The 27,861-nt window shown below is 41.1% G+C and overlaps 1 protein-coding gene across 2 annotated transcripts in view; it reads left to right on the top strand.

The window, feature by feature from the left end:
* Nucleotides 1-27,275, top strand: part of ankrd12 (ankyrin repeat domain 12) — a 38,679-nt gene extending 11,404 nt beyond the window's left edge. The window contains exons 2-13 of one of the 2 annotated variants that reach the window (XM_023410869.2): nt 8,733-8,846; nt 12,241-12,391; nt 14,062-14,133; nt 14,542-14,682; nt 16,637-16,840; nt 17,172-17,314; nt 17,855-18,002; nt 18,388-22,814; nt 24,156-24,254; nt 24,525-24,668; nt 24,777-24,872; nt 26,016-27,275. In XM_023410869.2, coding sequence (XP_023266637.1) covers nt 8,787-8,846; nt 12,241-12,391; nt 14,062-14,133; nt 14,542-14,682; nt 16,637-16,840; nt 17,172-17,314; nt 17,855-18,002; nt 18,388-22,814; nt 24,156-24,254; nt 24,525-24,668; nt 24,777-24,872; nt 26,016-26,201 — 5,871 coding nt within the window. In that variant the 5' untranslated portion in view covers nt 8,733-8,786 and the 3' untranslated portion in view covers nt 26,202-27,275. The remainder of the gene's footprint in view (nt 1-8,732; nt 8,847-12,240; nt 12,392-14,061; nt 14,134-14,541; nt 14,683-16,636; nt 16,841-17,171; nt 17,315-17,854; nt 18,003-18,387; nt 22,815-24,155; nt 24,255-24,524; nt 24,669-24,776; nt 24,873-26,015) is intronic. The other variant, XM_023410870.2, reaches the window with a different exon arrangement.
* Nucleotides 27,276-27,861: the final 586 nt, after the last annotated feature.

Below are 27,861 nucleotides of genomic sequence, written 5' to 3'. Positions count from 1 at the left end.
ACTGGATGATTAATCAATTAATTGACAAGATTATTTCTTAAATCTTCTATGGCCATAAATTTAATATCTTTTGGTTTTGGACTGGTGGTTGGACAAAACAAGCAATGTAAAAACAACACCTTGGGATCTGGAGAATTGAATTACTTAGCAAAGAAAACCATCACTGGTTGCAGCCCTAACTATTTATTAATTTCACTAAATTGTCTAAGATATGCAGTAAAAAAACAAATGGCAAAGCCGAGATGGTGTTGTGTTTTTACCAGCTTAAAATGGAGTTTCTTTTTTTGTTTTCTTCCCTGGTAGTGAGCATAATTTTTTTTGGTCAGTGTACCATTGTGCAACAAGAACGCAGGGGGAAGGTTTTTTTGTATTATTAATGTGCACAATAAGGAAGTAGTAGTTAACCTGCTGAGGGTGTTCTGTAGACAGTATGACTTGTTTATCTGCACCATCTTAAAGGCTCTGTGGTGAATATACCTAAATGAAACTGTTGCTAATCTTCGTGCTGCATGACTGTTGATCAAAGACTGTTTGCTCAGTGGTCTACGTATTCCTCCAAGACTGAAGACGGAGATGCTGTGTCAACCTTTACATGCTGGCCTTGCTAATGCTTACTCTGGCACTGCAAAGCTGTGGTTTTGGCACAGCACAGGCAGCCATGTGTCGGGCCTGTGATCGGATCGACATCTCATCAGGCCTAATAGGATGTGGCAGGTGTATATGGAGTCATGTCTTGAATGACATAATGAAAACTGACACAACATTTCCCTCATGGTTTATTTTTCAGACTAAGGCCTGCTTGTTGCTCATATGGAACCCAGTGGATGGGGATTTCTTGTGGTTGTGACACCTTGTTAGCAGCTGATGTTTTATTGTATTGTCATGTAGGGGGCTTTTCTGCCTCTAGGAGCTTTAAATACTTCCCACAACTTGTCCTCTGTTGAAAGCAAAATGGGGTGGGTGTTGTTTTAAGGGAGGTAAATGGGTCCAAAGATGACAAAGCAGTTTTATCAATTCACTTTCTACAAAATATTAGTATCAAAATATCATTTTTTGAGTTGGTGCATTGTGTCTGTAATTGTTTTCCACAAAGACATAACAAAATGAAAAGCATGTCTGTCATTTGCAGCTCATTATAATTTGTGCCAATTCGAGTATTCTACTAATTTTGAATTTGATTTTGAATCCTCATGTCATCTGAGGGTATTGACGTTTTCTTGAAAGTTGAAAAGCAACAGTTCCAGTGTTAAGTTCAGTCATGTGAGCTTGACGCTGTGGTGGAAATAAGAACAAGTTCCACGCCTAGGTCCTAACCTTTGCTCTAATCCCTCCCTCATTCCCTACCCCCTCCTTTTTAACCCATAATCAACAGTAATGGCTTCATTGTTCTTGTCTGCTGCTTGGGTATCTGATCATTAACCTACATACAGAGCGGTGGCGGTACGCTTCTTAAGGCTCTCAGACTCTCGGACCAGTTTAATGGGCGTGTTTGAGTGAGTCCTGGGCTGAGCTGTATTCTCTTGCCAGTAAAGTTAACCCTATTGACGCCTCTTGCATACAAACATGAGGCTATTTTATGAGGCTTTTGATTTTTGTGCGAGCCATGCCCTGAGCCTCTCCCTTGTAAATTTAGGGCTATTCCTGTTTATGGAAGCTTTTGAGTGATGGACGAGGCTGTGAAAGAGTTCAGCACTCAATCTTACATAATAATACACATTTAGGACACATAAAGTGCATTATGTCTGGGTCTTGCAACAGCTTAATGCTTGGATTATTATGAATTAAGATAAAAAATTTGGCATCCTGTCAGTATCTTTACCAAACTAATATGTCCTGGGAAAAATTAGAGGAGTATGCTCAATGTAACGTGTGCAAAAATTTACTTTGTCATCATCACTTCAACAGGTAATGCCCTACAAAATAACCAAATTGACAGTTTTACAAGCCAGTTTAATTTAGAGCACTAAATAGCAAGATTTTAACCTGTGAGAGTGGCTGGCAGCTTGAAAAAATCTATCGGCTTCTGTGAAATGTTGGCAGCAGTTCACTTGTCTGTTCTAACATTTACTCACCTTTTACTGGCAATAGTAGCCCATGCCTTTCCCATGTGGAAGAGATGGAACCAGATCTTTGGCTGATGCATTTATGCAACCCAACAACAACTGTAACGAAGGCCAGACACTCTGGTTGGAGGAGGCATGTTTTGTCTGTCTGGGGTTAGGGTAGAGAGAGGTGAACTGACGCCTTGAGGGATCCGGTGTCACTTGCTGTTTGTTTGTCCATGTCGAAATATGCCTTGAGTTCAGACAAGCGAGTGCTGGGAGGAGGAGAAGTGCACTTATTTTGTGTTGGAAATTTTATGCTTTTGAATTTGGTTTCACAGTTAAAATAGATGGATGGCATGAATGTGGCCAAAGACCACAAAGAGATAAGGCTGGTGTGTTATTTTTATTGTATATTTTTAAAAATAATTAGTAGGTTTATGATTTTGGGCACTTGGCGTTCTCAGAGTGGCATTTCACACAGGTATCAGCCTGTACTACATATACTAACACCACAGCAGGAACTGGCTTGGCTTACTATTACTTTCAGCAGTAATTAATCCACCATTTTCTAAATTAAATTAATCATTTGCTCCATTAAATATAACAATAAAAACTTTTTTTTACATATTATAAATTTGCTTGCTTTTTCTTACAGTCAAGTCCTTGTGTCTCATTTATGAAGACTTTAAGAATAAACTCAACCAGCACATATTATTTTTAACAAATATAATAAATTAAATGAATAATTCATGATCAAAAATGGAACTGATCAATGTTACATTATTTTAACAATAATTTGGATTACCGACATGTTGGACAATAGGGGTTTCCTTTTGTTTTGTCTACTGGAAAATAATTGGACTGGACATTTCTAGGGCACGTTACTGATTTGGCAAACACAGGGTGGGGTATTTATTTGTTGCCAGCATATAAATAGGTGTATAATATAAACGTGTAAACTGGTAGCTTGTGTGTGTGTGTGTGTGTGTGTGTGTGTGTGTGTGTGTGTGTGATCACGCTGGCTCTTTACTGGTTATTGTTGCCTCTTCTTTAGTCTCTGTAATCGGGCCTTTGCGTCTGGCTTTGTCCTGCTCCTCATTAGGGAGGAGGAGGAGACCTAGGCTTGGAGTGGATGCGCAGCTGAGAGAGACCTCCCCCATCATTTAGCCTGACGGCATACAGGACCACAACCACGTGACCGGCTGTTTACTGTCGCAGCAAGTGTAGTGTGTCTCTGTGAGCGCATTAAATGATATTTGTAGGGATAAATTGACTCCAACTTTATATATATATATATATATATATTTTATTGTTAATAATTTGCAACTGGTAATTATTTGTGCTTCTGTACCTTTTTGAACAGAGAAATACATTCAGAGCTTGTTTTTCAGTAGGTTCCTTTGTGTGTGCAGTCGTAAGTGCAGCCACATGGGAGACCAGGGGAAAATCACATGTATTTTCCACATGGTGTGTCTAAGAGCTCACAGCAGGCAGTACTCTTAGTCTAGAAGCTGGAGTAATGCTGCTGCTTCTGCTGCTGTTGGTGGAGGTGACGGCGGTGGCGTACTTTGTGTGTCAGGCTCAGTTCTATTCTTAGCCCTCTTCCCTCCCCGTCCCATCCTGCAGTCAGTGGATCAGGTTACCGTACTGTGTGTGCTTTTCATCCATCTCAGCTACACCACCACCACACATGCTTCACCCCCCCCCCTTCCAATGCACATCTCCACACCAGCCCCCAACCCGCTCTTCAAACCCCCAACTGCTACACTCACGCAAGGGCACACACTGAAGCAGCCGCTCTGCTGTCAGGGCCAACATGGTCCAGCACTACAGGGAAATGGTTGTTATTGTTGTTAGTCAGGAACCAGTGGAGTTAAAGTGCAGGAACACCAGGTTATAAATAAATACAGGGACATCTGCTTCTCAGAAGGACCAGCAGTGCAGCCACCACACTTAACTTGGGATTTCACTGACTTAGTTCAGTGAGTGCTGGTGGATATTTAGAAATTGAAAAAGTCACATTTTTCATGTCGAGGCTTAAAGAGGATAATTTATAAACTGTGTTATATTTTTGACCTTCAACCCTGATAACCAGCATGTTTTGGTCATCCACTAAAACTTTGGAATCATGTTGTACTCACATTATTGTCATTATTGTCACCTAGACAGAAGCATGGTATATTTTAGATCTGATTCGATTGGTCTGTTAATTAAGGCTGCAACTAATGATTATTTTTGATTCCCTTTCAATAGTCTGTTAATCATTTGATCTATAAAAAAAGATGAGAAATTATCCATCGCATTGACCTAAAGCCCAACATGATGTAAAGATATTAAACTTACTATCGCATATGAAAAATAGAAAATCCACACAACTCAGTCGCTGGATCTGAAGACTTTTGGGTGTTTTGCTTATAAAAGTTGCACAAATAGTTGATTATTAAATTAGTTGTGGATTAGTTTTCTGTTGATCACCAACTCAAGTAATTTACTAATTAGTTCAGCCCTACTTATAAATTGCTTACTTGATTGACAGTTACTATTAATAGAGGAATTGTCTGTTATTTAGACCAAAACTCAGCTGTGGGAATTTGCTGCTATTTTATTTTTATGTCACAGTAAAAGGAATATCTTTGAATAAAACAAGACATTTGAAGATGCCACCTTGGTCTCTTGAAAATTATAACGGACGGCTTTTTTTTTGAGACAAAATGGATTTTCTCTCGGTTGAGAAAAGAATTGGCAGATGAACCGATAATGAAAATAATCATTAGTGGTATTCCTAGTATATTTTGTTTTTTCTCTTCAGTGTCTTCTCCTTGGCTGCTGAATTATTTACCACATCACTGATGTTTAGACTGAGGGAAGCAGCCATCCTGAGTGTCTCTAGTGTCACATCTCTCTCTGTAGTACATCTCTAAACCTTTTTACTGTTGTGATGATGCAGTTTGATAGTCTCTTTCGTTGGTATTAAGTAGGTTAGATCATTGTTGCTATCACTCAGTTTTCATTGTACAGGGTCCCATGCCAAACTAATCTGGGCTTTAGTCTCTGTGAACTCTAGTAGTCATCAAGGCAGGGGTTTGAGCTAGACTTGAAACAGCCCAAGGTTAATGGCAGAGCTCGCAGAGGCTTATGCAGCCCTGAGCTGCTCATGAAACGCAGTGAATGTGAATGCCGAACTGGCGAGTGCCCAAATACCTCTGTAATTATAGTCACACCCTCCTCGCCTCGTCTCTGGGCCAGATTGGAGTCCTGTCAGCGTTTGTTTTCTGGTCTGGTCCCGGGCTGTCCATACCGCTTTAATACCCCCGATACACTAGCCTCTTTACACCACCGTGTTCACTGTGGGCTGCTCAATTCTCCCTTTCAGCTGGCTGAATGACAATGCTGCTGCATACTGGCTATCTGCTGACTAATGACGGACCGCTCACTGGCCTCAGCTGTGCAGCAGGGCTGTGTGTTGGAAAAACGATACCTGTCAACACTGTGCTATTACTTGGGATCAGCAAAGGTTGTAAAGGTATCTGAAGAAACAAAATGTTTGATTCCTTTTTAAGAAGTCTAGTCGTCTTCTTCATGGTGATTTAGTGCCGAAAACAAGCATGACTGAATTCTGTCTGGAAAGGCAAATGGTATGTGCAACTATTAATAGTAATAAATGTTCCCTGCTGTCTAATAAAGAATCAGTAATTTAATAGTGATATAGTGTTTATATGTCTTAATCCCAAAAAGCATGATTAATTGCATGTTTAGTCTCAAAGTAAAAAATAACATGAAAAACGCAGGGCTGCACCTTACAGTTGTTTTCATTATAGATTAATTGGCTGATTTTTGTTTCCCCTTTGATTTATTGTTACATCATTTAATTATCAGAAAATGGTGAAGAGGGCTAATTTACAAATTCCCAAAGCTCAAAGAAACAACTATCAACCAACTTACTCTTCAAAACCCAAAGATATTTCATTTAGATGTATATAGAATAGAAAGGAGCAGAAAATCCTCTCAATTCAGAAACTGGAACCAAAGAAAGTTTGTTGACAATTAATCAATAATCAAAATAGTTACGTATTTTCTGTCAGTTGAATAATCAGTTGATGAACTTATTATCTCACCGCCAAAAAACATACACTATCCAAAACCTATACATATTACAAGGTCACAAGAAATATTCCGACAATTTAAGATAAACTGAGATGTGACAGGACAATAACATTCAAAAAAGTCGACCACAAAACAGGTTACAACAAAAGCAGTTTCCTTTTTTATTCCTTTGTGCCTGCGACAGCCATGGTTGTTGGCATCATGTTTATGAGTTGACCACCCATTTGTCCCCGTCTTGTGAATTTGACACACACACTTTGACACAAGGTTGAACTGATTAGATTTTGGTGGTCAAAGTTCAAGGTCAGTGTGTGCTCGACAGGCCACACGATTGTCTCACATGAAAGTGATGAGTATGAAATGCCGGACTATGCTTGCTATCAGGTTGATGTCTTGTAATTGATGGCCTGCAGTCTGTCCTGATCTGTTTAGCTACAGTGGGGGTATGTTTCCAATTTTGCGTCATACATTGGCATGGATTGATTGTGTCATGCTAGTGAAGTGTGCCACAGGTGACTCTACTTCTGTCCTTTTGAGCCTTTCTGTGATAGTTGTAATGGAAAAGAGTCCACTCAGATTTTTGTTTTTCCATTTCCAAGGTGTTGTTTACATCCTAAGTTGGTTAACATACCAAACCTCTTGCTAATTCTGTATGTACTACTGCACATAAGGTAGTGTGGTGTGTAGCTTAGCTGCACGGGAATATGGCTCTGTAGTCACACAAAGACCTAAATGACAGCATGGCTGCCTACATAGATACAACCTGTACGTATGTGAATGATGCACACTATGTCTGAAAACCTGCCAAAGTAAAACTGGATGAGACATAGCTGTGTTTTTAACAAATATATAACTTTCAAACAAAAACGCAAAACATTCCAGGTCCAGCTTCCATAGTTCCAGCTTTATAAATGTGTGAATTTGCTGCTTTTTCCCTCAATATGAAATTGAATATATATGCATTTTGGACTCCTGTTCAAAAATTACTTTTTATATCGAAATGGTCAAAGGTTGACTTCACTGTGACATCATTATTGTCTGCAAAAAACACATCTGACCATTATTCAGCACTAAATCAGGAAGCTGAGATGGTGACCATATTTCCTGCAACTTCATGCGTTAATTCTAGTTTAATCTGTAAAATGTAACGAATATGTGAAAAATGGTTCACATGTTGGCAAATTACTTTTTAATTTTTCCAGCCCACAGTCCAAAATCAAAAGATATTTCATTAACAATTGTTGAAGATAGCAAATATTCACATTTGAGAAGCCCCTGTTGATCAACTAATCTAAGGATAGAAACTCTCAGAATATGTGTTGGACCTTTTATGTGTAGCAGATGATGATACATTCCAGTTACATTCATTAAAATCCAGCAAAGGGCAGCATGTTATCAGAAATTATTAACAGAAGTTATTAACAGAAACAGTAATATCTGTCAAAATCACATATTGTTGAAATTGTTTTAATTGTTGAATCAAACCAGTGCTCAGGTCTGGTAGAGGAAAGACGCTGCAGATCGGTAGAAATTACCAGAAAAGTTGGGAAAATTTGCAATGCACTTTTTAGCAAGGTGGGTCAACCTAGTTAGAAGTGTACAAAAGAGACAAACATGCTAATTCACTTCTTGGTAGGTTAAAAGTTTACTATATATATTATAGTTGAGTTGGAATTGGATGCATTGTGAGTAATGGGGCTGTCCCATTCGTTTTGGTGGCTGCTACCTTATCAGTGGCGTTCAGGTTCCTTTTAATATGGAGTAAACTGTGAGGGACTTTCATAGGGTAAAGAGATGCTATTTCTGTTGAATCAGATGCTCTTTATATGAGTGTGTGTTTTTAAAAAAAAAAAAAAAAAAAGGAGCAGGGAAAGTTCGTTGGAAGTACTTGGGTCTTATGACTGAAAATCTTCATGTGACAAGATAAATGACACATGCCAGGTCAGCTTCATGAGCATGTTCAGCTGAGTGCTACTTTCTCCACTCACTGCAGGCATCCACAGTGTCCCCATTGACGCTGCTGCATGTGTTACTACACTGACACAAACCACATCAGAGGGAAGCCTGGTTACACTGATGAGTAGGCCAGAGTGACAACATGCAGGGGAACGTTTTCCTCTCAGAAACTTAAAGAGTCCCTAATGCTGTGATTCATGCTGCCTTGTGTAGTTGTTTCCTGCCTGTCTTTAAAGGTCGGGCTCAAGAAGTGGAATGGAAATTTCAATAAAAAAAATCCCTGATTACTGATCCACACAACCTACATCATGAAACACAGCTGAGTTACATTTTGTAGCAGCACTGTTTTATACACTGCCACTCCTCTCTGGGGTGAAGTGACTTTTCATAGCTCATAGCTCTGGTTTCCTCTGTGATGCAGACACTTGCTGAAAGCCTAGCCTGTAAACAGTCTCTATGAAGGATTGTCATTTCATTGTACCTGTATTTAAAAATGTCTTCCCAGTGTCTGGAGCACACTCTGCCTGTTTACACCAAGTCTAAAGAAACGCTACGCCAGTCATTCACTCCGATTGTGATGTGGCAAGTTGAAATCCTTCTCATTGCTCTTGTGTTGTCTGTCTCCAGGTGCATGATGACCATACTGTGCTGTAGCTGTCACAGCTAGTCAGGTGCCGCACCATGGCCAAACCTGGGAGCGACAGAGATGGAGCCATGGTGGATAAGCAGGCGGGGAAGAAGGTACGTGAGCACAAACACACAGTAGCACTGAAGACAACACATAAGCAGATGTGTCACAAATTTAAATGTGTTTTGTATTTTCTCCCTCCTATTTAAATACGCATATACAGTGCAGAATTAGATCACAGGCTGAGATCCAAAGGTCATTCTTGCCTTTGTCTGTCGTGTGTTGTTCTTTGTACTAAAACTTGGCTTCTAGTTTGAAGAATTAAATCAATATGCAGAAGAAACTAAATGCAGTAAGATACTGTATTGCTCAGATATAGGATGACTGATTATAAGACGACACTCCCTTTTCCAGCAGCTGTGTTTAAGAAAAAGACTTTTTGAGGGAAGCACTTCGTCCTGCTGAGTCTTCATCACTGAAGCCTTTTCTCTGGTATAAGTGAAACATAAAATACACTAAAATGCAAACCCCACATTAGTGTAACTTGTCTCACCAGTCACAAACTCACTCTCTCCTGTCAGACAACATCATTTTCTCTGACAGTTAGCATTTTTCAGACCGTCTCTTTGAACTCATCATCTGTCTCAGCTGTAATTCTTGGTGGTTTGACAGATTTTATCCCAGGTTCATTTCTGCAGCAGAGACGTCAGAGACGCTGTGAAGTTGTTTTCACTTTTTTTTTTTTTTTATTTCCTCCGTGGCTGCAAAACAACATTACAGCAGCCATCTGAAACTCCTGCAGGTGATACTGGGCAAACCAAACACATACAGGGCTGACTAAGTTTGAAAGATTCACTACAAATAGGCTTGAAACACTTGGTTGCCTTGCAGCAGTAAGGCTACAAGCAACCCATAATGCAAGTATTACCCTTGTACTGTCTCTATTTTAAAAAAAATCTGATGTTATCAACATGTAATTGTCTAGTCCTTGAGTATAAGATGCTTTTTCAAACAGAATCTCCAGGGGAAAACACATCCATATACTCTGAATATGTCTCTGAATACAGCAAAAAAAATTTTTTAGTTTCCAAAGATTTCAGAAGTTCAAGAGTTCATTCATGATTTTGAAACCAGCAGTTGACAAAATGATTTCACATCAAGACCCATTTAGTAGCTGATCTGCTTTCTGTCATATCACATGTTCTTCATCAGCCCATTGGAGTTTGCCCAGTTGTCATGGAATTGCAGATGTTCAAATTTCCATTTCATCTGAACACTTTAAAAATGTTTGGTCCATGTTAGCTTAAATGTTGAGGTTCAGAGTTGATTTTTATCATTGGAATCAGCAGGTGACAAGAAAGTCTCCCCCTCAAGGTCCATTTAGCAGCTGCTCTGGATCCCAAATCAATCATCTTAACATGTGACTTGTATTTGAGTGCTTGAGTCATGAATTGCTGGCAATGCCAATAAGTAGCTCCAGCAGTATCTTACTGAGACAGTGGTCATAATTTTAATTTTAGCAGTTTTGCTTACTCACTATTTTCATTAAGGGCTATGAGATGTAAAAAATGTCAAGCAGATCGACTTGTCATGTTAATTTTCTTCTGTCAAGATGTCCCCCAGTGTTAAAATATCAGATTTTTTAGTTTGTTTTTTCTCACATTTCTGCACCTGGTCATTTCTTGCTTTGTCATGGTGACAAAGTTTTCTTTGACAAACATTTGCCTAAGAGTTTTAGACACAAACATTTGGTTGCTGGCATTATGAGAACCATGCATGTACTTGTTGGCACAGATGCTGTCATGTTAGACAAACACTGTGGTTTGATCAGATAATAGTACATTATAAATCTGGATAAGGTGGACCAGAAGTCACTCACACAATTGTCTTTTTTTTCCTTTTTTTTTTTTCCTTTTTTTTTTTTCTTTTTTCTGATGCAACAAGCAGACTGAGGACCGCTCATTAAATATTTACTTATGATTCACTGTACTGGCTTAACATAAAACAACTGAGTTTGTTTTAATCCCCCAACACTACTTGATTAACTTTTTCTCTATAAATGAGAGAGACAATCTACATCTGCTTTTATTTTTAACAGAAGTGGCTCTCATCCTAACTCTCCTCCACTTTCAACACCGCCAGACACTCCAGCTTTGCACAGCTGGCACATTGCTTCACTGAGATCAAAGAAGCACCACACTGCAGACATTTTTCCTCCTGCCAGAAATATATTTTCCTGCACTAAAATGCAGCTCACTAAAAGTAATGGTACTGAAAAGGCTTTGTATGCAGATCAGGGTACAAGAACCCAGTAACTGGAACTGTAAGCCACTGGTAGAACAGATTTACTGGTGTTGCTATGATGCACATTCATGCACTTGAGTATTTGCCTCCTCACCACTGCTACCATCATTTTAAGATTTTCTGTAGAATCCAGATAGCCCCTCTATGCACACGAGAAGCTAATTTTAAGTGATGCTGTGAAAATAAAAGTTATATTCATAAAAATAAATTGCAGCTACAGGAGGGAGGGACCAAATTTAACATGTTTTATGAAGTGGGAGTGTTTTCAGTTTGATTATGACCCAGGCTTTGGTCACCAAAACAAATTCAGCTAACCTTAATGTGGCTGTGCTTGTGTTATCATTAATCGTTTTTAGGCCTTTATTTCATTAGATTAGACCATTAAGTTAGAGTCTTGACTTGATTGACTGCTTTTAGGCCTGCAGTTTTATACTTCTATAGCAATTTTTGTTCTACTTTTACAACTAAAGATGTGGCCAGCTGTATTTGCTACATTCTTAAACATAAACATTCTTAAAAACATCTGTGTGAAATGTTTGTTTCAGAATGAAATTAGAAATGCGATGTTTATATTCATTTAGAGCTGTAACAATTAGCTAATTAATTAGTCGACTGAAAGAAAAATAGTTGCATTGTTCATTGTTGTTTACTTCGTTTGTTGATTTTAGCTACTGCAGAGTGAGGATTTTCTACTTTTTCCAGTCTTATGTTGTAAACTAAATGTCTTTAAGTTGAAAGTAACTTACAGTACTGTGAAAATTCTCACACTGCAACAGTAGACTTCTTTCTTCTCCATGTTTTTATTTCTGTGTGTAAGCAGAGAAAAACTAGTCACTCCTGATCTTTTACTCGTCTCTGGGCAGAGAACCTGCCTAGGGACTAAGACTTTAGTGAGTCATGCAGGCAAACCTGCTGCCTGCAAGACCCAAACAATGTTGCAGAGACACAACACAGCCTGTAATGTAATCATGTGCACTTTATGTGAGTGTCATGTTTTACCAAGCTGAAATACTGGCCACATGCTAATCTCAACCTATTTGCTATCGTGCGTAGAGCTTTTTAAATGGGCTTGCCTCTTTCATGACTGTATTGTTTACATATACAGGCACACATACACACACACAACTCACAAATGTGGCCACACCTTTGCTGCATTTCACGTCTAATTTATCTTGCGTTTTATTCCCTCCTGGCCTCTGACAGAGCAAAGACAAGTTGTCCCCTTTCACCAAAACTCCGAAGCTGGACCGGAGTGAATTGCTGGGGAAGGAAGGGAAAGCCAAGTCTTCCATGAAGCGCAAGCTCTCCTTCACTACCAGTCCGCCCCGGACAGAGGAGCGAGACTCAGACACCGGTAAGGACTGTTGATGCACCTCCTTTCTCCTCCTCCTCCAACAGCCACGCTGCTGGCTTGCTGCCATGTCCTCACAGTGCCCCCTGGTGGCCCGTTGTTGAACCTTTTCTATATGGACTGTCCATAGGTCAAAGGGTTTTGATTGGTAACAGGATCCAAACCTGATCGTTCTGATGAAGCTGTGGCCCGTTGTGTTGAATATTAAGACACAAACCATGTTTTATTTATATATTTTTTTTAAATGAGACCAAGGGGAAAAAAAGCAAATGGGGATCATGTGTAGATGGAGAAAAAGAATTCTAAATATAGTTATCTGTATGACAATAGAAAATTGAGCTTCCAAACCTTTTAGACTTGTGAGGTTCTGTATTTTTTTTTTATCATTGTCAACAAATCCTATGAAAAGCCAACAATGAATTGATCCTACAAACACGTATAATCTGTGTTTCCAAAGCCGGATATATCTTATTCTTCTGTGCCATTGTTGTTCAAAAACTATTAAAAACATCAGTGAGCTACACTGTTGCACTGAGTGACATGTTCCTTCATTACAATGCACACACCTTAGTTTATATTCAATTCAACATACACCGTCCCGATGCTGTAAATACTCACTCATCTACCAAATGCCTATTAATTCGCATTTGTGCCCCCAACAAATGCACCATTTACTCATGTCTAAAAAATTTTGGCTAACAACTACAGTGTTCATTAAAAAAACAATATATTCATGACCTTTTTTTAAAAAAAAAAAAAAAAAAATTAAAAAAATGACGTCTTCAGTAGGAACCAGTTTGCTTGGGGATGAGAGCCACAGACTGTGTAGGAAAGTACTGAGAAACATTTTTGGTTTTGATCTTTTTATGGAATTTGTTGACATAAATGTAAAACATAAATAAAATGGCAGCCTTCTCCTTTAAAACCTGGTATTGTCCATGCAGTTGTAAGACAATGTGCAACGATAACAGCTCTGTGTGAGATAAAACACTTCTCAAGTGCCCAGGTTCCCGTTGGAGACATTGTGCCTTCATCTGACCTCCTTTACTTGTATAAATAGACTATTCTGCTTCCATCACTTAGTTAGATGTTTAACTGTATGTTTACATCGGATTTGAGACCCGAAAATAGTTTATTTGGTCGTCCGACTGTAATTACAGTAAATGAAATACAGTAATGCATTTTACAGACTGCCTGTTTGCCCTCATCTCCTCTGCAGAGAAAAGCTCAACGTAATGATTTTCATTGTGTGGTCCTGCGTCATTGTAACAGACAAGAACCCTCAATTTTGAATTCACAGAGTATAATTTATGTTGCACAGGTTGTAAACCTAAACTAGCATGGAGGGTGGTTTTGCCCTCCCAATAGCCTTTCCCATAGTGCCTGTCAGGTCCTGTGTTGAGCAGCTGTAGGCAGAAGGGAAGTAATGACTCCACTGACCACCTCAGACTGGATCTTCTCTCCTGTCTCTTGTGTTGTCATGACTCATAATCTGTGCGTGGAGTGAGAGTCTGCCTTTGTGCCTGTCTGTATTTGAGTACGTGCGAGATGCGGAGGGTGAGAGAGAGTGAGCGTTAATGCAGTGCTTTCCCACCCTTCCACTCCCCTCCCCCCTCCCCTTGCTCTCCCCCCCTCCTCTCTCCCCTTCCCATCCTCTCTGCTTTGCACTGTAGATGACTCAGACCCAGGCCAGTCGAGTGAGACCTGGGGAGAGAGATTAGTGCCTCCCTGCAGGATATACGCAGGTAATCGCTGCAGCCCGATCCTCAGCCCCCGCGTCCTCTTCAAGTCTCATCACCCACTTTGCGCTACAGTGCTGCTGTAAACACACATACACACATGCACGTGTGTGTGTTTTCGCCCTGCATCTGCCCCTGTTACAGCTCACGCATGTCTGTGTTTAGTAACAACTGACCGACGGAGACGAGGGGGGGGGGTCCAAGGAGTGCCGTCTGCACTTGGCCAGCTTACGAGAATGCTGTCTTTTTTTTTTTTTTTTTTTTGTCCCTTTTTCAAACCTCATGCTTGTCATCTGTTTCTTCACGAGCTCAACAGATACAAGGGGAGGAGGAAAACAATGTCACTGTGACGATTAAACTGCTGTTAGAAAGGATTTTCTCTCGTATCTAAAATCTTTCTTGGTTTTGTTGCAGATAAAGATGGACCAGACAAGAAGAAGGTGAAAAAGGAGGCTGGGGGCAAGAAGTCCCAGGCTCCCAACCTTTTGTTTGGGTATCCTCTGTCAGAGCGCAAACAGATGGCTCTCCTAATGCAGATGACTGCCAACAGTCCAGGTTTGTGTGTGTGCCCTCTCACCTTAACCACATCCCCGACATGGCTCACAGTTTATTTACTGTTGGATGAGTCATGCTTCCGAACATTTTAACAAGCTTACGCTCTAATATTTCAAGGTTAAGAGTAGGGCAATGTCTAATATTTAATGTAGCCGCTCAACTACAGTGAAAGCTGTTGTCATTTTTAAAAAGGTTTTTACAGTTATTGCATTGTTGCCTTCCAACATGTAACTAAGCTAAATGACTCGGGTTATTGTTTTTTTTAAATGAAATGTTCTGAGTAGTTTTAAGTGGATGATTTATACCTGCTGGAAATAAACAGACAGACACAAGTAAGTACAGGTTATTAGGTTTCTAGTAAAACCTGTCTCATGGTGGTTGCTCAATCTTGTGCCATGCTTGTTAAAAGAACAGTCTGAGAAGACTGTAGACTTTGGCTTCCTGTGTGTCGGGATGGTAACATTACCTTTTTAAATGGTGGACAAAGTTGGTTCTGTTTCCTGTCTTTATCAGCACAGGTTACCCGCACATCATGAAACAGATATTGCTCTGCTGTTTATCCAGCTTTAGAAATCTGAGATTTTTAAAATCACCAATTGTGTGACCTTTCTTTGCCACAGTTTCCTCATCTTGTGTAGACGTTTGACTCTCCTCCTCTCCTTTGAGTGTGGTTTTTAAAAAACATTTTTTGCTGTACATGTGTCAGCTATGTAACTATAGCTCCAGACTAACTTTTTCCATTAGTAGCACTCGTGCTTTTAGGAGCACCAGGACAACATTCACCACTTAAATCAACATGCATCGCAATGCATTCATATTCTTTCCATCTTAATTGTAGTACTGATAGATTCTTTGTGCTGTATTTTAAAGGAGAAAGTCACAAAGTGAATCAATGCTTAAAGAGCAGAAATCATTAAGTTAAACACTACTCTTTTTAAATGGACACCAAATAATACATTTACAAATGTAAACACAAGCTATGCGGTCAGTACATTGCTGCCATTACAGAACTACAACAAAACACGTAAAGAAGGAACGCCTTCTTATATGTCTATCCTTCCCCTGAGTGCCACTGAAGGCCGTTCTCTGTAGTTGGGCCTTCTAGCTTTTACCCTGACTGAACCACATCTGTAAAGCCTCCTTGACATCAAAACATCAAACTCCTCCAAGCTAGTTCCCTCAAGATTTATTCTAATCAGGTCCTCCACCTTGTCCGAGCATTATGTGCACAGCATGCAGGATGTTATACAAAGATGGGAAATATTTTAGCTTTGATTTCATCAAGAAGCAATCATTTACATTCAAACATTCACAAGGACCTTATTTGTACCTTGTATTCAGAGCAGTAGGGCTCCGTGGTCAGTATCATCTCCCATAGACACAGAGAGGACTTGTCCACGTAGTTTCTGGAGATGAACATCTTCATGGACTGGTGCTCCTTTTGAGCCAGATTGGTGGCAACGTCATTTCTGAAAGGAATGAAGAATAAGACAACCAATCAATTTTTCTCTAGAATCAAGTTTGGGTGTTCCTTTCACTTGCAGGGTAGACGGCTGAATCTTTTTCTCCAGTGCACGATTATTTTTTTAAAGGGGGGGCATATTTGCAAGTCCTAGTGGTGCTCCTAGTTATGAAATTTCACTGCACTGTAACTCTTTAGCCTAATAGTGTGATTGTGTAGGTGAGGGTTGACCCAAACAAAGAACAGATGGGTGATTGGTATCAAGCTTCTCATCTAACTCAAAGAGAGCGCAAATAAGTGTTTTTCCCAAAATGCTGAACTGAACCTTTAGTTAGTGCCTCCTAAAACACACAGTGTCTTTCAGGTTCCCAGAAAAAGGAGTTTCACTGTAATTGCTCAATCCAGTGCTTTGCCTAGTGCAGGTTATCTCAGCATGTGGCAGATTTTTGCTTTAAGCATCAATTAAGTCCTTTTCTCTCTGCCTGTGCCCAGACTCCACACCCAGTCACCCCTCTCAAACGACCCCTGTGCAGAAGAAAGTCCCCAGCAGCGCCTCATCCCGACAGAAGGACAAGGTCAACAAGAGGAACGAGCGAGGGGAGACGCCCCTTCACATGGCAGCCATCCGGGGAGACGCCAAGCAAGTTAAAGAGCTCATTAGCCTGGGAGCTGATGTCAACGTCAAAGACTTCGCAGGTATGATTCCCCAGGAGGTGATATTCTAACAGCTTTCATCATGTCTGTATGGTAGCAATTAATGACATAAAGCTGACTAGATAATGATTCACAGTTAATATCTCATGATGAGATAACAAAAACAGACTGCAGATTATTACCCTCCATGCACATGTTGTGGTTTTGTGTGTAGTTTAATTCTGACTCTTTATTTTTTCATTTCATCTCTATCGGCCTGATTTTCCAACACATTTTGCTAACATTTGAAATTAATTGTGACTGTGACCTACTGAGAAAAAGTCCTATGAATTCTGAAACCCTCTCTACTGTTATTGTTTTCTGCCCTCGCCAGGCTGGACTCCTCTCCACGAAGCCTGTAATCTCGGTTACTACGATGTGGCCAAGGTCTTAATAGCAGCAGGTGCAGAGGTGAACACACAGGGTCTGGATGACGACACACCGCTCCATGATGCTTCCAGCAGCGGGCATAAAGATGTAAGAGCTTAATCTGAGGGTTGTCCTGCCATAATAATGTAGGACTTGAAAGAAAACGTACACTTACGATGTGTGGTCAAGGTCTTTGCACAGGTTTTGTACATGTATTGACTAAATTGCTACAGAACAGAGAACAAGAAATGTCCCAATGTGCATATATAGACATGAATTTAGTCATGTAACAGTGTCTGTCTGTGCTGTTATAATGTTGGATGGCAGAAAGATTTATCTCCATTCAGAGTAATGATTGTTTGGACATTATTGCAGCGTGTTGAATGTACATCATTCATCCAAATGTATATTGTTCATAGCCTTTCTCACAACATCACAGTGTCGGTTAATATAATGTGTGTACAGTTAGAGTGAATATCTTTATTCAGTGCTTTCGTTGCTTTAAAGGACAGCAGTTGTCACATCAAATCAAAATTTAAAGTTTTTGCTTTTGAACTTGAACTTTAATTTAATAATTAGCTCTTCCTACAAAAATGTGATGTTTTTCTTTACAATTCTCAGTATCAAATTTTGTTATGTTTTGTGTAGATTGTGAAGCTGCTACTACGTCACGGTGGAAACGCCTTTCAGGCCAACAAGCGTGGAGAGCGCCCGGTGGATGTGGCCGACTCCCAGGAGCTGGAGCAGCTATTAAAGGGAGAGGTGCCACTGTCGGACCAAGATGACAGCTCTTCAGGTATGCAGAGAATGCTGCAGTGCTTATCTGACCCCCTTGTTTTTAGTCGCCTGTTATCATCCTAACTTTAATATTACTGGACTTTCCTATTAACTACACCTCGCAGCACGATGTGTACATGTGTTTTCACTATAGATGGACCAGATCGGGTTTAAAAATTAAATGTCAGCAGTGTATTAAAGGGTTTACTTTACTCAATGGCCTATATGCAGTCATGGTATTGGCAGTTTTATATGCACTGCTGAAGTTTAACTTGCCATAGGGAAGTTGTTTCAAGTCATTTGTCACTTTTCTGTGTAGCATGTAATCTTTAAATGGCTATGTGTGTATGAAAGTCAGTTTATTTTATTGCATGATGTTAAAATTGGTCTTCTCCTCTCCACAGAGTCTGAAGACCCACCGTCTGTTAATCCCTCTAGCGTGGATGACAACATGGAAGACTCTGATACTGAAAAGGACTCAGATGGCAAACCAGCCACAAAAGCGTCATCGTCCATGCCAGGGCTGGATGAGTACGAGTTCAAGGACGAGGAAGAGGAGGAGGATCTCAGTAAAGCCCTGAACGACAGACACATCCTCCGGAGGGAACTACGGCAGCGGGAGAAGGAGGACAAAGATAGGAATCATGTGGCAGGAAAGCAGAGTGGCAAGGGGGATTCCTCCTCCAAGTCGAAAAAGCAGAAGACTCCTCGTGTCCACTGCAGTTCGGATACCTCCAGCGATGAAATGGAGAGCCTTTCAGAGAAAAGGAACTCTCCCACCTGCTCTCAGAGCTCAGACAGCCTCAAGGCCGACACAAGGTCTAAAAAGGACAATGCTGAGCAAAAGGACAAGGGCAAAGTGAAGAGGAAGAGCAAGAGTCAGAATAAAAACAAGGAAAACCAGGAGGATGGTAAAGAGAACAGCAAAACTTTGGTCCTTTCTCTAGCAACAGTGTCCGAGAGCACAGAAAAGGGTCGGGAGGAAGACTCCTTCAAGATGTCTTTCAGTCCTAAAGATGACTCATCCGTCCACCTCTTCCATTTGTCGTCCATCAAATCTCCTAAACTGAACCACAGCCTGACAGATAAACAAACACCACTCAAACAAGAAAATACTAAGATGTGCGTTTCCATCAGTGACGGCTCATGTCCGGTGGACGGTGTCAAATACAACCACTACACAGACGCAGACTACTGCACTGAAGGCTCCAGCACCAAGGGGTGTAAGCACAAGGAAAAAAGCAAACATCAACAGAAAGACTCCAGTGTAGACGGGGACGACGGTCATTCGAGCCCTTACAAAGACGGCAGCATAGGAAACAGTATAGACAGCACCGAAGGAGCCTTACGGAAGACCGACTTAGACGGCAAAGTAGTGAAGAAGCATAAACTTAAACACAAGGAGAAAGACAAACACAGGAGGGAATATGAGGCAGAGCGGAGCCGCCACAGGCAGAAAGAGGCCAGGAAAGACAGCCACAGGAATTTGGAGTTTGACAGAGAGTTCTGGAAAGAAAATTTTTTCAAAAGTGATGAGACAGATGAACCTCTGCCAGTGAAAAAAGAAGGTGAAGACACAAGCACGCTTCAGAAGACCTCTGATTCCTCTCCTGTCAAAGATGAGAGAAACACAAAGGAGAAACACTCCAGTAGTAAGGAAAAGAGGCCAAGAGAGGAGCGAGAAAAAGACAAGGCCGTGAAAAAAGAGCGGAAGGAGGCTGCTGGTAAAGAGGAGAAGGTAAAGGATTCAAAGCTGAGTGAGCGTGACGAGAGGGTGGACTGCCACAGCTCAGGGCGGATTCCTGAGGAGTCGCTGCAGAGCAACAGCATGAAAGAAGAGACAGAAGAGAAACCCATAAGTGGGATCACAGCTGATCAAGAACAGCTGGAGCCCTCTGAAAAAGGCTCACGCGAAAAAACTGACAAGAGGCTCCCAGGAAAGGAGAAGGATTCCGAAAAAATGGAAAAAAGGCATCCTGACAAGGAAAAAAAGATTAAAACTGAGCACTCTGACAAAGCTGAACCACAGAATTCAGTGGATCGTTGGAAGGAAAAAGAAAGAACGGGAGCCATTTCTTCCCACTCGCCTGGAGATAAAAACTACAAAGAGAATGAAAAACTGAAATCTTTATCCACAACAAAAAAGCATGAAGACAGCAGGAAAAATAAAGATAAGTTTGACAAACGGTCTGATAGGGACAAGCAGGACAGAGAGTATAGTCTCGGGGATCACAGAGAAAAGGATCGCACAAACTCTGATAAGAAAGGAAAACCTCTGGAGAAGACCACAGATCATAGTAAATCTGATCGCTCCAAGGAAAAGGACTGTGACAGGAAGAAGAGAGATAAAATAAAAGATGGAGCTCTTTCCTCAAGCTCCAATCTGAAATTACTTTTAGAAGAGAAGAAGAGTTATATATCTGAGAGCAGCAAGTCCTTATCCACAAAATCAAAGGAAGAGGTTGTGAGAACACCAGAGAAGGACCGTGACCGGAGAGACCGTGACAGAGACTCCGAGAGACACAAGGACAAGGATAAAGATAGGCACAAAGACCGCTCCCAGCAGGCCAAGATCAGCAAAGTGAAACCCAACGAGACGGATGCAGACAAGGCCAAGTCAAAAGCCTCGCCAGCAACACGAGACGCCAAGCCAAAAGAAAAGAGGCTTGTGAACGACGACTTGATGCAGACCAGCTTCGAGCGCATGCTCAGCCTGAAGGACCAGGAGATTGAGCAGTGGCACCGGAAACATCTGGAGAAAATCAAACAGAAAGAACGGGAAAGGCTTAAACAGCGACCCCTGGCAGACCCAGGGAAGCCCAAGCCTAAAGACAGAACAAAGACCGAACCATGTTTGAGTAAGGAGCTGATGCGCTCAAAAAGCTCTGAAGCCTCTGATGTCCACAGCAGAGATAAACCCCTGAAGGACGGCACCAGCCCCAGAACAATGTCGCTTGATGGAAAGAGTCTGCCCTCCATCAGCGCAAAGGTCATGTCAGCTGTGGAAAACTGTCTGAACAGATCGCCCAGACCAGAGAGTGAACGCTGTGGCCTCATGTCCAGGTCTGTGTCATTAGTCTCTGTCGCTAGCTCAGAGGATTCATGTCAGGCTACAACATTAACACCCAGACATGTTGAATACGACTCGGACATGAATCTGGAAGCCTCAGACTCTCAACCTGCATTCCTCCAGTCTTCCCTCGTCATTCAGGCCACCAGATCGCCGTCTGTTCACGACAAAGATTGCAACAGTCTTCCAGATGCGCCGCAAAGTAATCGGACGCTGCTGTCCGGCAGACATGAATCTCCCTACCTCAGGGCTATTCTGGATGAGGATGCCAACTCATCAACTGAAGGCAAAGCTGTTGAAAATCTGCCAAAATCCAGCCTGCCCACTGAGGAGCTGAAAACGAGGGAGACCTCAGCAGAAACAGAAGAGAACCTTAACAGTCAACAATGTATGAATTCAGTGGCTGATTCATCCTCAGAGAGAGATGGGAGCACTCCTGGCTGCTTGACACCACAAGTGTCAAACAAAGATCCTATGAATAAAAACCTGATTCCACAGCCGAGCCTCTCACAATGTAGTGGCTCTCAAACCGGATCAACAGAGCAGAAAGCTCTTCCCTCCTCTGAATCTCCTGTTGTCAAGGACGTCCAGTGTCTGATGGAAAATTCACAGGCAGAATGTAGCAACAAGGATCCTGATCAACCATCAGTACCTACATCTTCTGTATCTGCTGAACCATCAGCGCTCACAAACACAAAAACCCTCCAGCAGAGAGAACCACTCCCACCCTCTGGCGTGGAGAGCCAGCAGCAAACGGAAACAGGTACCACACAGGTCTCTGACCACAAAGAGAAACTTCCTGAGAACACTGATAGACCAGAACCAGAGAGCATGGAAACTGTTTCTGAAAGCTTCAGTACAGAAGGGATGGGAAGTCCTGTACCGTCCACCAGCTCACACATTCCCAGCTCCGCTGCAGGGGAGTCTCTGCCAGGTCTAAGCAAAACTAATACTGAGTCTTCTCAAGAGGATATGGATGTAAGTAACCAAGACTGCAAGAAAGCAAAACCTCCCAGTGACACTGCAGGCCCATGTCTTGATGTTCAGATGGAGAAAAAAGACAGCATGCCCTGTGTGAGCCCTGAACACAAGGCTGAGGATACGACTGATGTCCCACAGAGCTCAGAGAGCAACAGCAGTGCTACAGTTTCTGTTACAACAGAAGATATGTCCACTGACGGCAGTGTGGCTGCTGAGGGCTCGTCTGACTCAAAAGCAGAGTCCTCCTCAGAGCCGATGGAGGTGTCACCTTCTGATGAGAAACCCGAGTCATCTTCAGCTGGAGAAGAGCCGAGTCAAAGCACCGTCCAGCTGGCAGCTCAGAGTGACTTCAGCAGCAACACTTCAGGGAGCTCCTCTCCACAGTCTGGTGACCGAGACTCTGATTCCTCAGGGGCTAAGGTCAAGGTTCGCTCTGCAGACGAGGAAGTGGACATCCATGTTCCCCATCCACGCAAGAGAAAGATGCCTAAAGTGTCAAACTCCCAGCCGTGCTCCACGACGCAGCAGGAGAAGGAGAGGGGCCAGCAGTCCCTGGCTGCGATTGTGGACTCTGTCAAGCTGGAGGAGATTGAACCCTACCAGACAGAGAGGGCCAACCCTTACTACGAGTTCCTGCACATCAGGAAGAAGATCGAGGAGAAGCGCAAAGTGTTGTGCAGCGTCACCCCACAACCACCACAGTATTACGATGAATATGTGACCTTCAATGGATCCTACCTCTTAGATGGGAACCCACTCAGCAAGCTCTGTATACCAACAGTGAGTTTCATCACGTCTTCTCTGATCTTCTCTGATTGTGGTCAAGCTGTGTCTAGAAGTCATTGGTCGGATGGGTTTACACCACAAACTGCCGACTTTCATGCCAAGAACCCCTGATTGTGCTGCTCAGTGTAATCTTTATCTGTAGTATTTGACACATTTTATAAAGCTTTTAGCTCTGTGCTCAAGTACTTTGGATTCAAAATGAAAAGAACAGATGCTCACAATCAGCTGTTTGACTGTATTAAAGTGATGGTTCGGGTAATTTGTGTGAGGAACTCATACGTAGTCGGTGTATGTAGATTCAGATCAACGCCCTCCCAGTGAAGCAGACCGGAGTACCGGCGAGAAGCTGAGCATTGTGCTGCCGCAGACGGGGCTATCTACAAAAATGTCTTATAGCCATTTTAAAAAAATATCCGCTGAAAAATACCAATATCAGTTGAAGTGTATGCTTTTATTTTGACTATTTTCACGGCTTTATCTTGCAGCCAAACAGCCCTTTACTTTGGAACTACATTTTCTCAACCGTTGAACTACTGTATTCCTAGGCACACGCTGATCTGTAGCGCAATACAGTGTTGTGAAGGTAGAACTGTGAAATTATTGTGATATTAATTTAAGATCATATCACTAAGGTCGCGTTTTTGTTGGCAAAGAGCATGTTTAAAAAAAAAAAAATAAGAGAGAAAAATAAAACATGACCAATCTCTAGAGAAATGCAAATCGCGATTGAGTTGATTTTTAGGAGAGTCTCCCAGTTGAACCTTTATGTATATCATTTCAATATTTTAAGTAAATAGAGTAATAGTTCTGAATCAGGATCTTCAGTGTTTGGATCAAATCTTGTGAAATTCATTTCATCAGGTTGCAACTGTTATCTGAAGTCTGTTTAATCAACATTTCTTATCTGATGCTGCTCATCTCATTCTCAGGTTGTAGATACAGTTTGTCAATATGAATTTGGCTGCAACTTAATTTGTCTTTTAGTCATTTACATTAAATTTCCCTAGGGGATAAGTAAAGTATGTATCTATCTATCTTTATTTAAATTACTTACAAATACTGAAAGCTGAATATAATTAGATGTGCTAAGAAATTTCAGTTTTCGATAAAATGCCCCCCGACCCGCAATTTTTCTATACCGTGATACCCAGCCTGTGTTCGAAGTTAATCAGAGTCATAAGCAGTTTATGTAATGTCATGTTAATGCTCAATCATAGAGAAGTAAACAAAATAACGTGCTGTGTCTGACAACCTGCATGATGACTAAGCATCTAGACATCAGGCTGCAGTGTTGATAAAGTGTTTTGAACTGTTTCTGTCTCCGTTGTTGTGCAGATAACTCCACCTCCGTCATTACCTGAGCAGCTGAAAGAGATGTTCAAACAACAAGAGGTCGTCCGCATGAAACTAAGACTACAGCACAGCATTGAAAGGGTACGTGGTTTAACACATGGAGTTTGTGTTTAAATGATCTGTCATGTTACGGTTAGTTTTAGTACCTCTGGACATTTATATTACCTCTTGTAGCTGAAATATAACAAGTTGTGTTCAGCTGTGTTGTGTTCTTACACAACACAGCTGGATATCAGTGCTGATATCAGTGCTGAAGTTACGTCTTTTAGATGCTTTTTTTATTACTTCAGTTCCAGATGCAAACAAAGATTGCCTTTACAATATTGATTTTCCTTTATCTTCTTCACTCAGGAAAAGCTGATTGTTTCAAACGAGCAGGAAGTCTTACGAGTCCATTACCGGGCAGCAAGGACATTAGCCAATCAGACTCTGCCTTTCAGTGCCTGTACAGTTTTACTGGATGCCGAAGTGTACAACATGCCTCAGGACGTCCAGGTAAGTGGCATGGGTTACACCAGCCCAGCGTGGCCACTCCAGTCAGTTACTTGATGATACTTTTATTTTAGCGTGTGTTTGGTAAATGATTGTGTGTTCGGTTCACAGAGCGATGACGGCAAAACTTCAGTGAGAGACAGGTTCAACGCTCGGCAGTTCATGTCCTGGTTACAAGATGTTGACGACAAGTTTGATAAACTGAAGGTAAGTTCGCTCGGATTGTTTTCCACTGCATCAACATGTTTGTTTACTAATGAATTCCAAGTCACATGTTTTTAGATTTAATCTAAAGCCTAAATCGAGAGTCAATTATTTTAGTCCTTTTTATTTTGATAATCGGTTGAATGTTTGAGTCACTTTTCAAGTAAAATGCCAACCAATAGGCATTGCCAATTTGTCTGTTTGTTTGTTTGTTTTTTCAAGCATTTTTTCTCCATTTTGTGTCATTGTAAATTAAATACTTTGAGTTTTGGACATTTACAGACCCCATCTTAGTCTGTGGGGAATTATAACAGACATTTTTTACTATTTACTGACATTTTATAGACGAAACAATCATTCACAAAAACTTTGGATCATACAATAATGACAGTAATTGTATTTGCAGTCCTAGTTATAAGAAGTATAGATCTATGAATAATGAGCAGTGTCAAGTTATTTTTCCCACTATAGTAAAAAAATTGCTTTCTGCAGCAGAACATGTTTTTCCTTATTTTTATCAACCCCTTAGATTTTTTTTTTTCGTCACGTATTTGTAACAATTTTAATAACTCACAGAAGAAAGAGGGAAAACAAACAAACATCAACAAAGCATGGGAACCAAGCGTGCTACATGTTTCTTGGTCTGCTGTCTTAATGTCCTTACTGCCCTTGGATTTATTCAGAACGAGATGTGATGGCGTCCTTGTTGTTTGTTGTGAAGGTGATTCATTTCTCTCATTTTCTAGGAAAAGTTTCTGGCAAAACATCAGTTTCTCAATAACATATTTACCCCTTAGATGATTGTTTTTATACCAGTTTTAGTTATTGCTATTTTGCAGGGAACCAATGGACTTTTCAGATTAATAAGACTTCTCCTAACATTTCAAATGTATCCTGTGACCCCTTGGTTCTGATCTGCATGTGCAGGGTCTAGATCAGTGACTTCCGTCGCTGATGGACTCCAGAAGATCAGTTGAACTTAAAGTGAGAAGCAGAGTCTCTTTGGGTTTGACAGCAGGTTGCAGAACCACTCTGCCAAAAGTGTACTCCTTCCTTGACCAATTCTTTCTCGGAAATAGACATTCTTGATCTAAATGAGAACATCTGGCTGGACAAAATAACGATGTGTTTTTTCCCCCTTCACAGACGTGTCTTCTGATGAGGCAGCAGCACGAGGCGGCGGCCCTGAACGCCGTGCAGCGCCTGGAGTGGCAGCTCAAACTACAGGAGCTGGACCCGGCAACGTACAAGTCCACCAGCATCTTCGAGATCCCCGAGTTCTACATCCCGCTCGTGGAGGTCAACGACGACTTTGACCTCACCCCGATATGAACTGTAGGACAGACGTGCTTTGCCACAGCGGCGGCCATATCATGGACACGAGCGGCAGCTGGCACATTCGAGGAAAATGAGAGAAAAATGTGAAGCACTTAGAATGTGGCGGCAATACGAAAGAGCACTTAGAAAAGAGACGGTTTTACTCCAGAGCTCTTAAGAGTCCAAACGGGCACGCCCACCACGACGAGGGGGATCGTGGACCGACCAGGAAAAAGGGGGTCCAGGCCACAGATGAAGCCCAGGGAGCAGAGACCAAAAGCTGGGCCAGGAGCTGCAGCAAGAAGCAAGAGTGTGGACAACAACCACCGGCTACTGCTCGTCATCAAGCAGGGTCACAGCCGAAAGATTTCAATTGTTTTCAAAGTGAGTGTTCAGACATTGTGTACAGATTGTGCTCTTAATTTTTTAACTTATTTTATACATAAAAATTGTGCATTTGTAAATAGCCATGTAATTATTGTTTTAAACTTGTAAAAACAAAAAATAATAGATATTTTGATTGTAAACTTGTTCTGTCTCATGTTTTAATGGACCAAAGTTGGTTTTTATATCGAGTGTCCTCTTTGTCTGTGATGTTCTTGTTGTTGTTGGCTTAAAATCTTAAGCATGTGTTGGCTTTTGTTGTGTTTTTTGTTTTTTACCGTTTCTTCCTTCCTCATCTAGAGTTCCACGCCACAGCTGGTGTTTTTTGACTTTGGCAATTAAATGCTGTGCATGCGTTGCGTTGTTTGTACTTTTTTCCTAAAGAGCTGTACTGTGGACTTAATTGTGAGGTTTACTGAAGTGTTCCAGCTTTTTTTGCGCCATTGTGTTATGTCCTTTTTGCGGCTTCACTCCTCATGTGTTGTCCATTGTGTCTTGCGCACATTAAAGTCTGTTGTGGCTTCCAAGGAAAAAAAAACATACTTTTACAGTTTCAATGTGAGATCACAACAAATCCTATTTTTTCAACATAATGCCTTTTGAACGATAGTTCTAAAAATGTCTATTTTAATATTTACTTGTTACATGACTTGTACATATTTGTAATATATAATTGAATAAATTTTATTTGTTGTGAAATTACAACTCTTGATTTAGGTGTGATTTATTTTAATGCCGCATAAAAGTTACAGCTGAAAAAATAATAGCAAACATTCACTGGTTCCAGCTTCTTAAATGTGATTTTGAAGTGTTTATACAACATTAACACTAATATTTATCTTTATTGGTGTTGGTTGGAAGCAGCATGATCACGTCACCTAAGGTTCTGAAACATCTTTTACCATTTTATCAACCAAATAATGAGTCACCATGAAAACACAAAATGTAGAAAATACAAGTCGCAGATAACAGACATCTATTTTGGGCTCTGAGCAAACGTAAAGGGCATGTTTCTTTTTTAAATTTATTTATTTATTTTTACAATTTTCTAACATTTCATAGACTAAATGCTAAATGAATTACGATGTATTTCAGATGTGTGCTGAGCAGTATTGTTCTCAGCCAGTAGATGTCGCTGTACGCAGCAGTTCACAACCAGCCAACTCATTGTGATTAATAATAATCTGGAAACTGACATGATGGTTTTAATGCAGTAATATCAGTGCAGCTCACAGGTAGTCAGTCAGTTTAATGAGAAAGTGGCTGCTGAGTTTGTCTTGAGATGCACACA

This window comes from Seriola lalandi, unplaced genomic scaffold (genome assembly GCF_002814215.2).
Source record: "Seriola lalandi dorsalis isolate HSWRI2012SDOR001 ecotype SW California unplaced genomic scaffold, Sedor1 jcf7180002054441, whole genome shotgun sequence".
NCBI lineage: Eukaryota > Metazoa > Chordata > Actinopteri > Carangiformes > Carangidae > Seriola > Seriola lalandi.
This window is presented reverse-complemented; position numbering and strand designations above follow the sequence as displayed.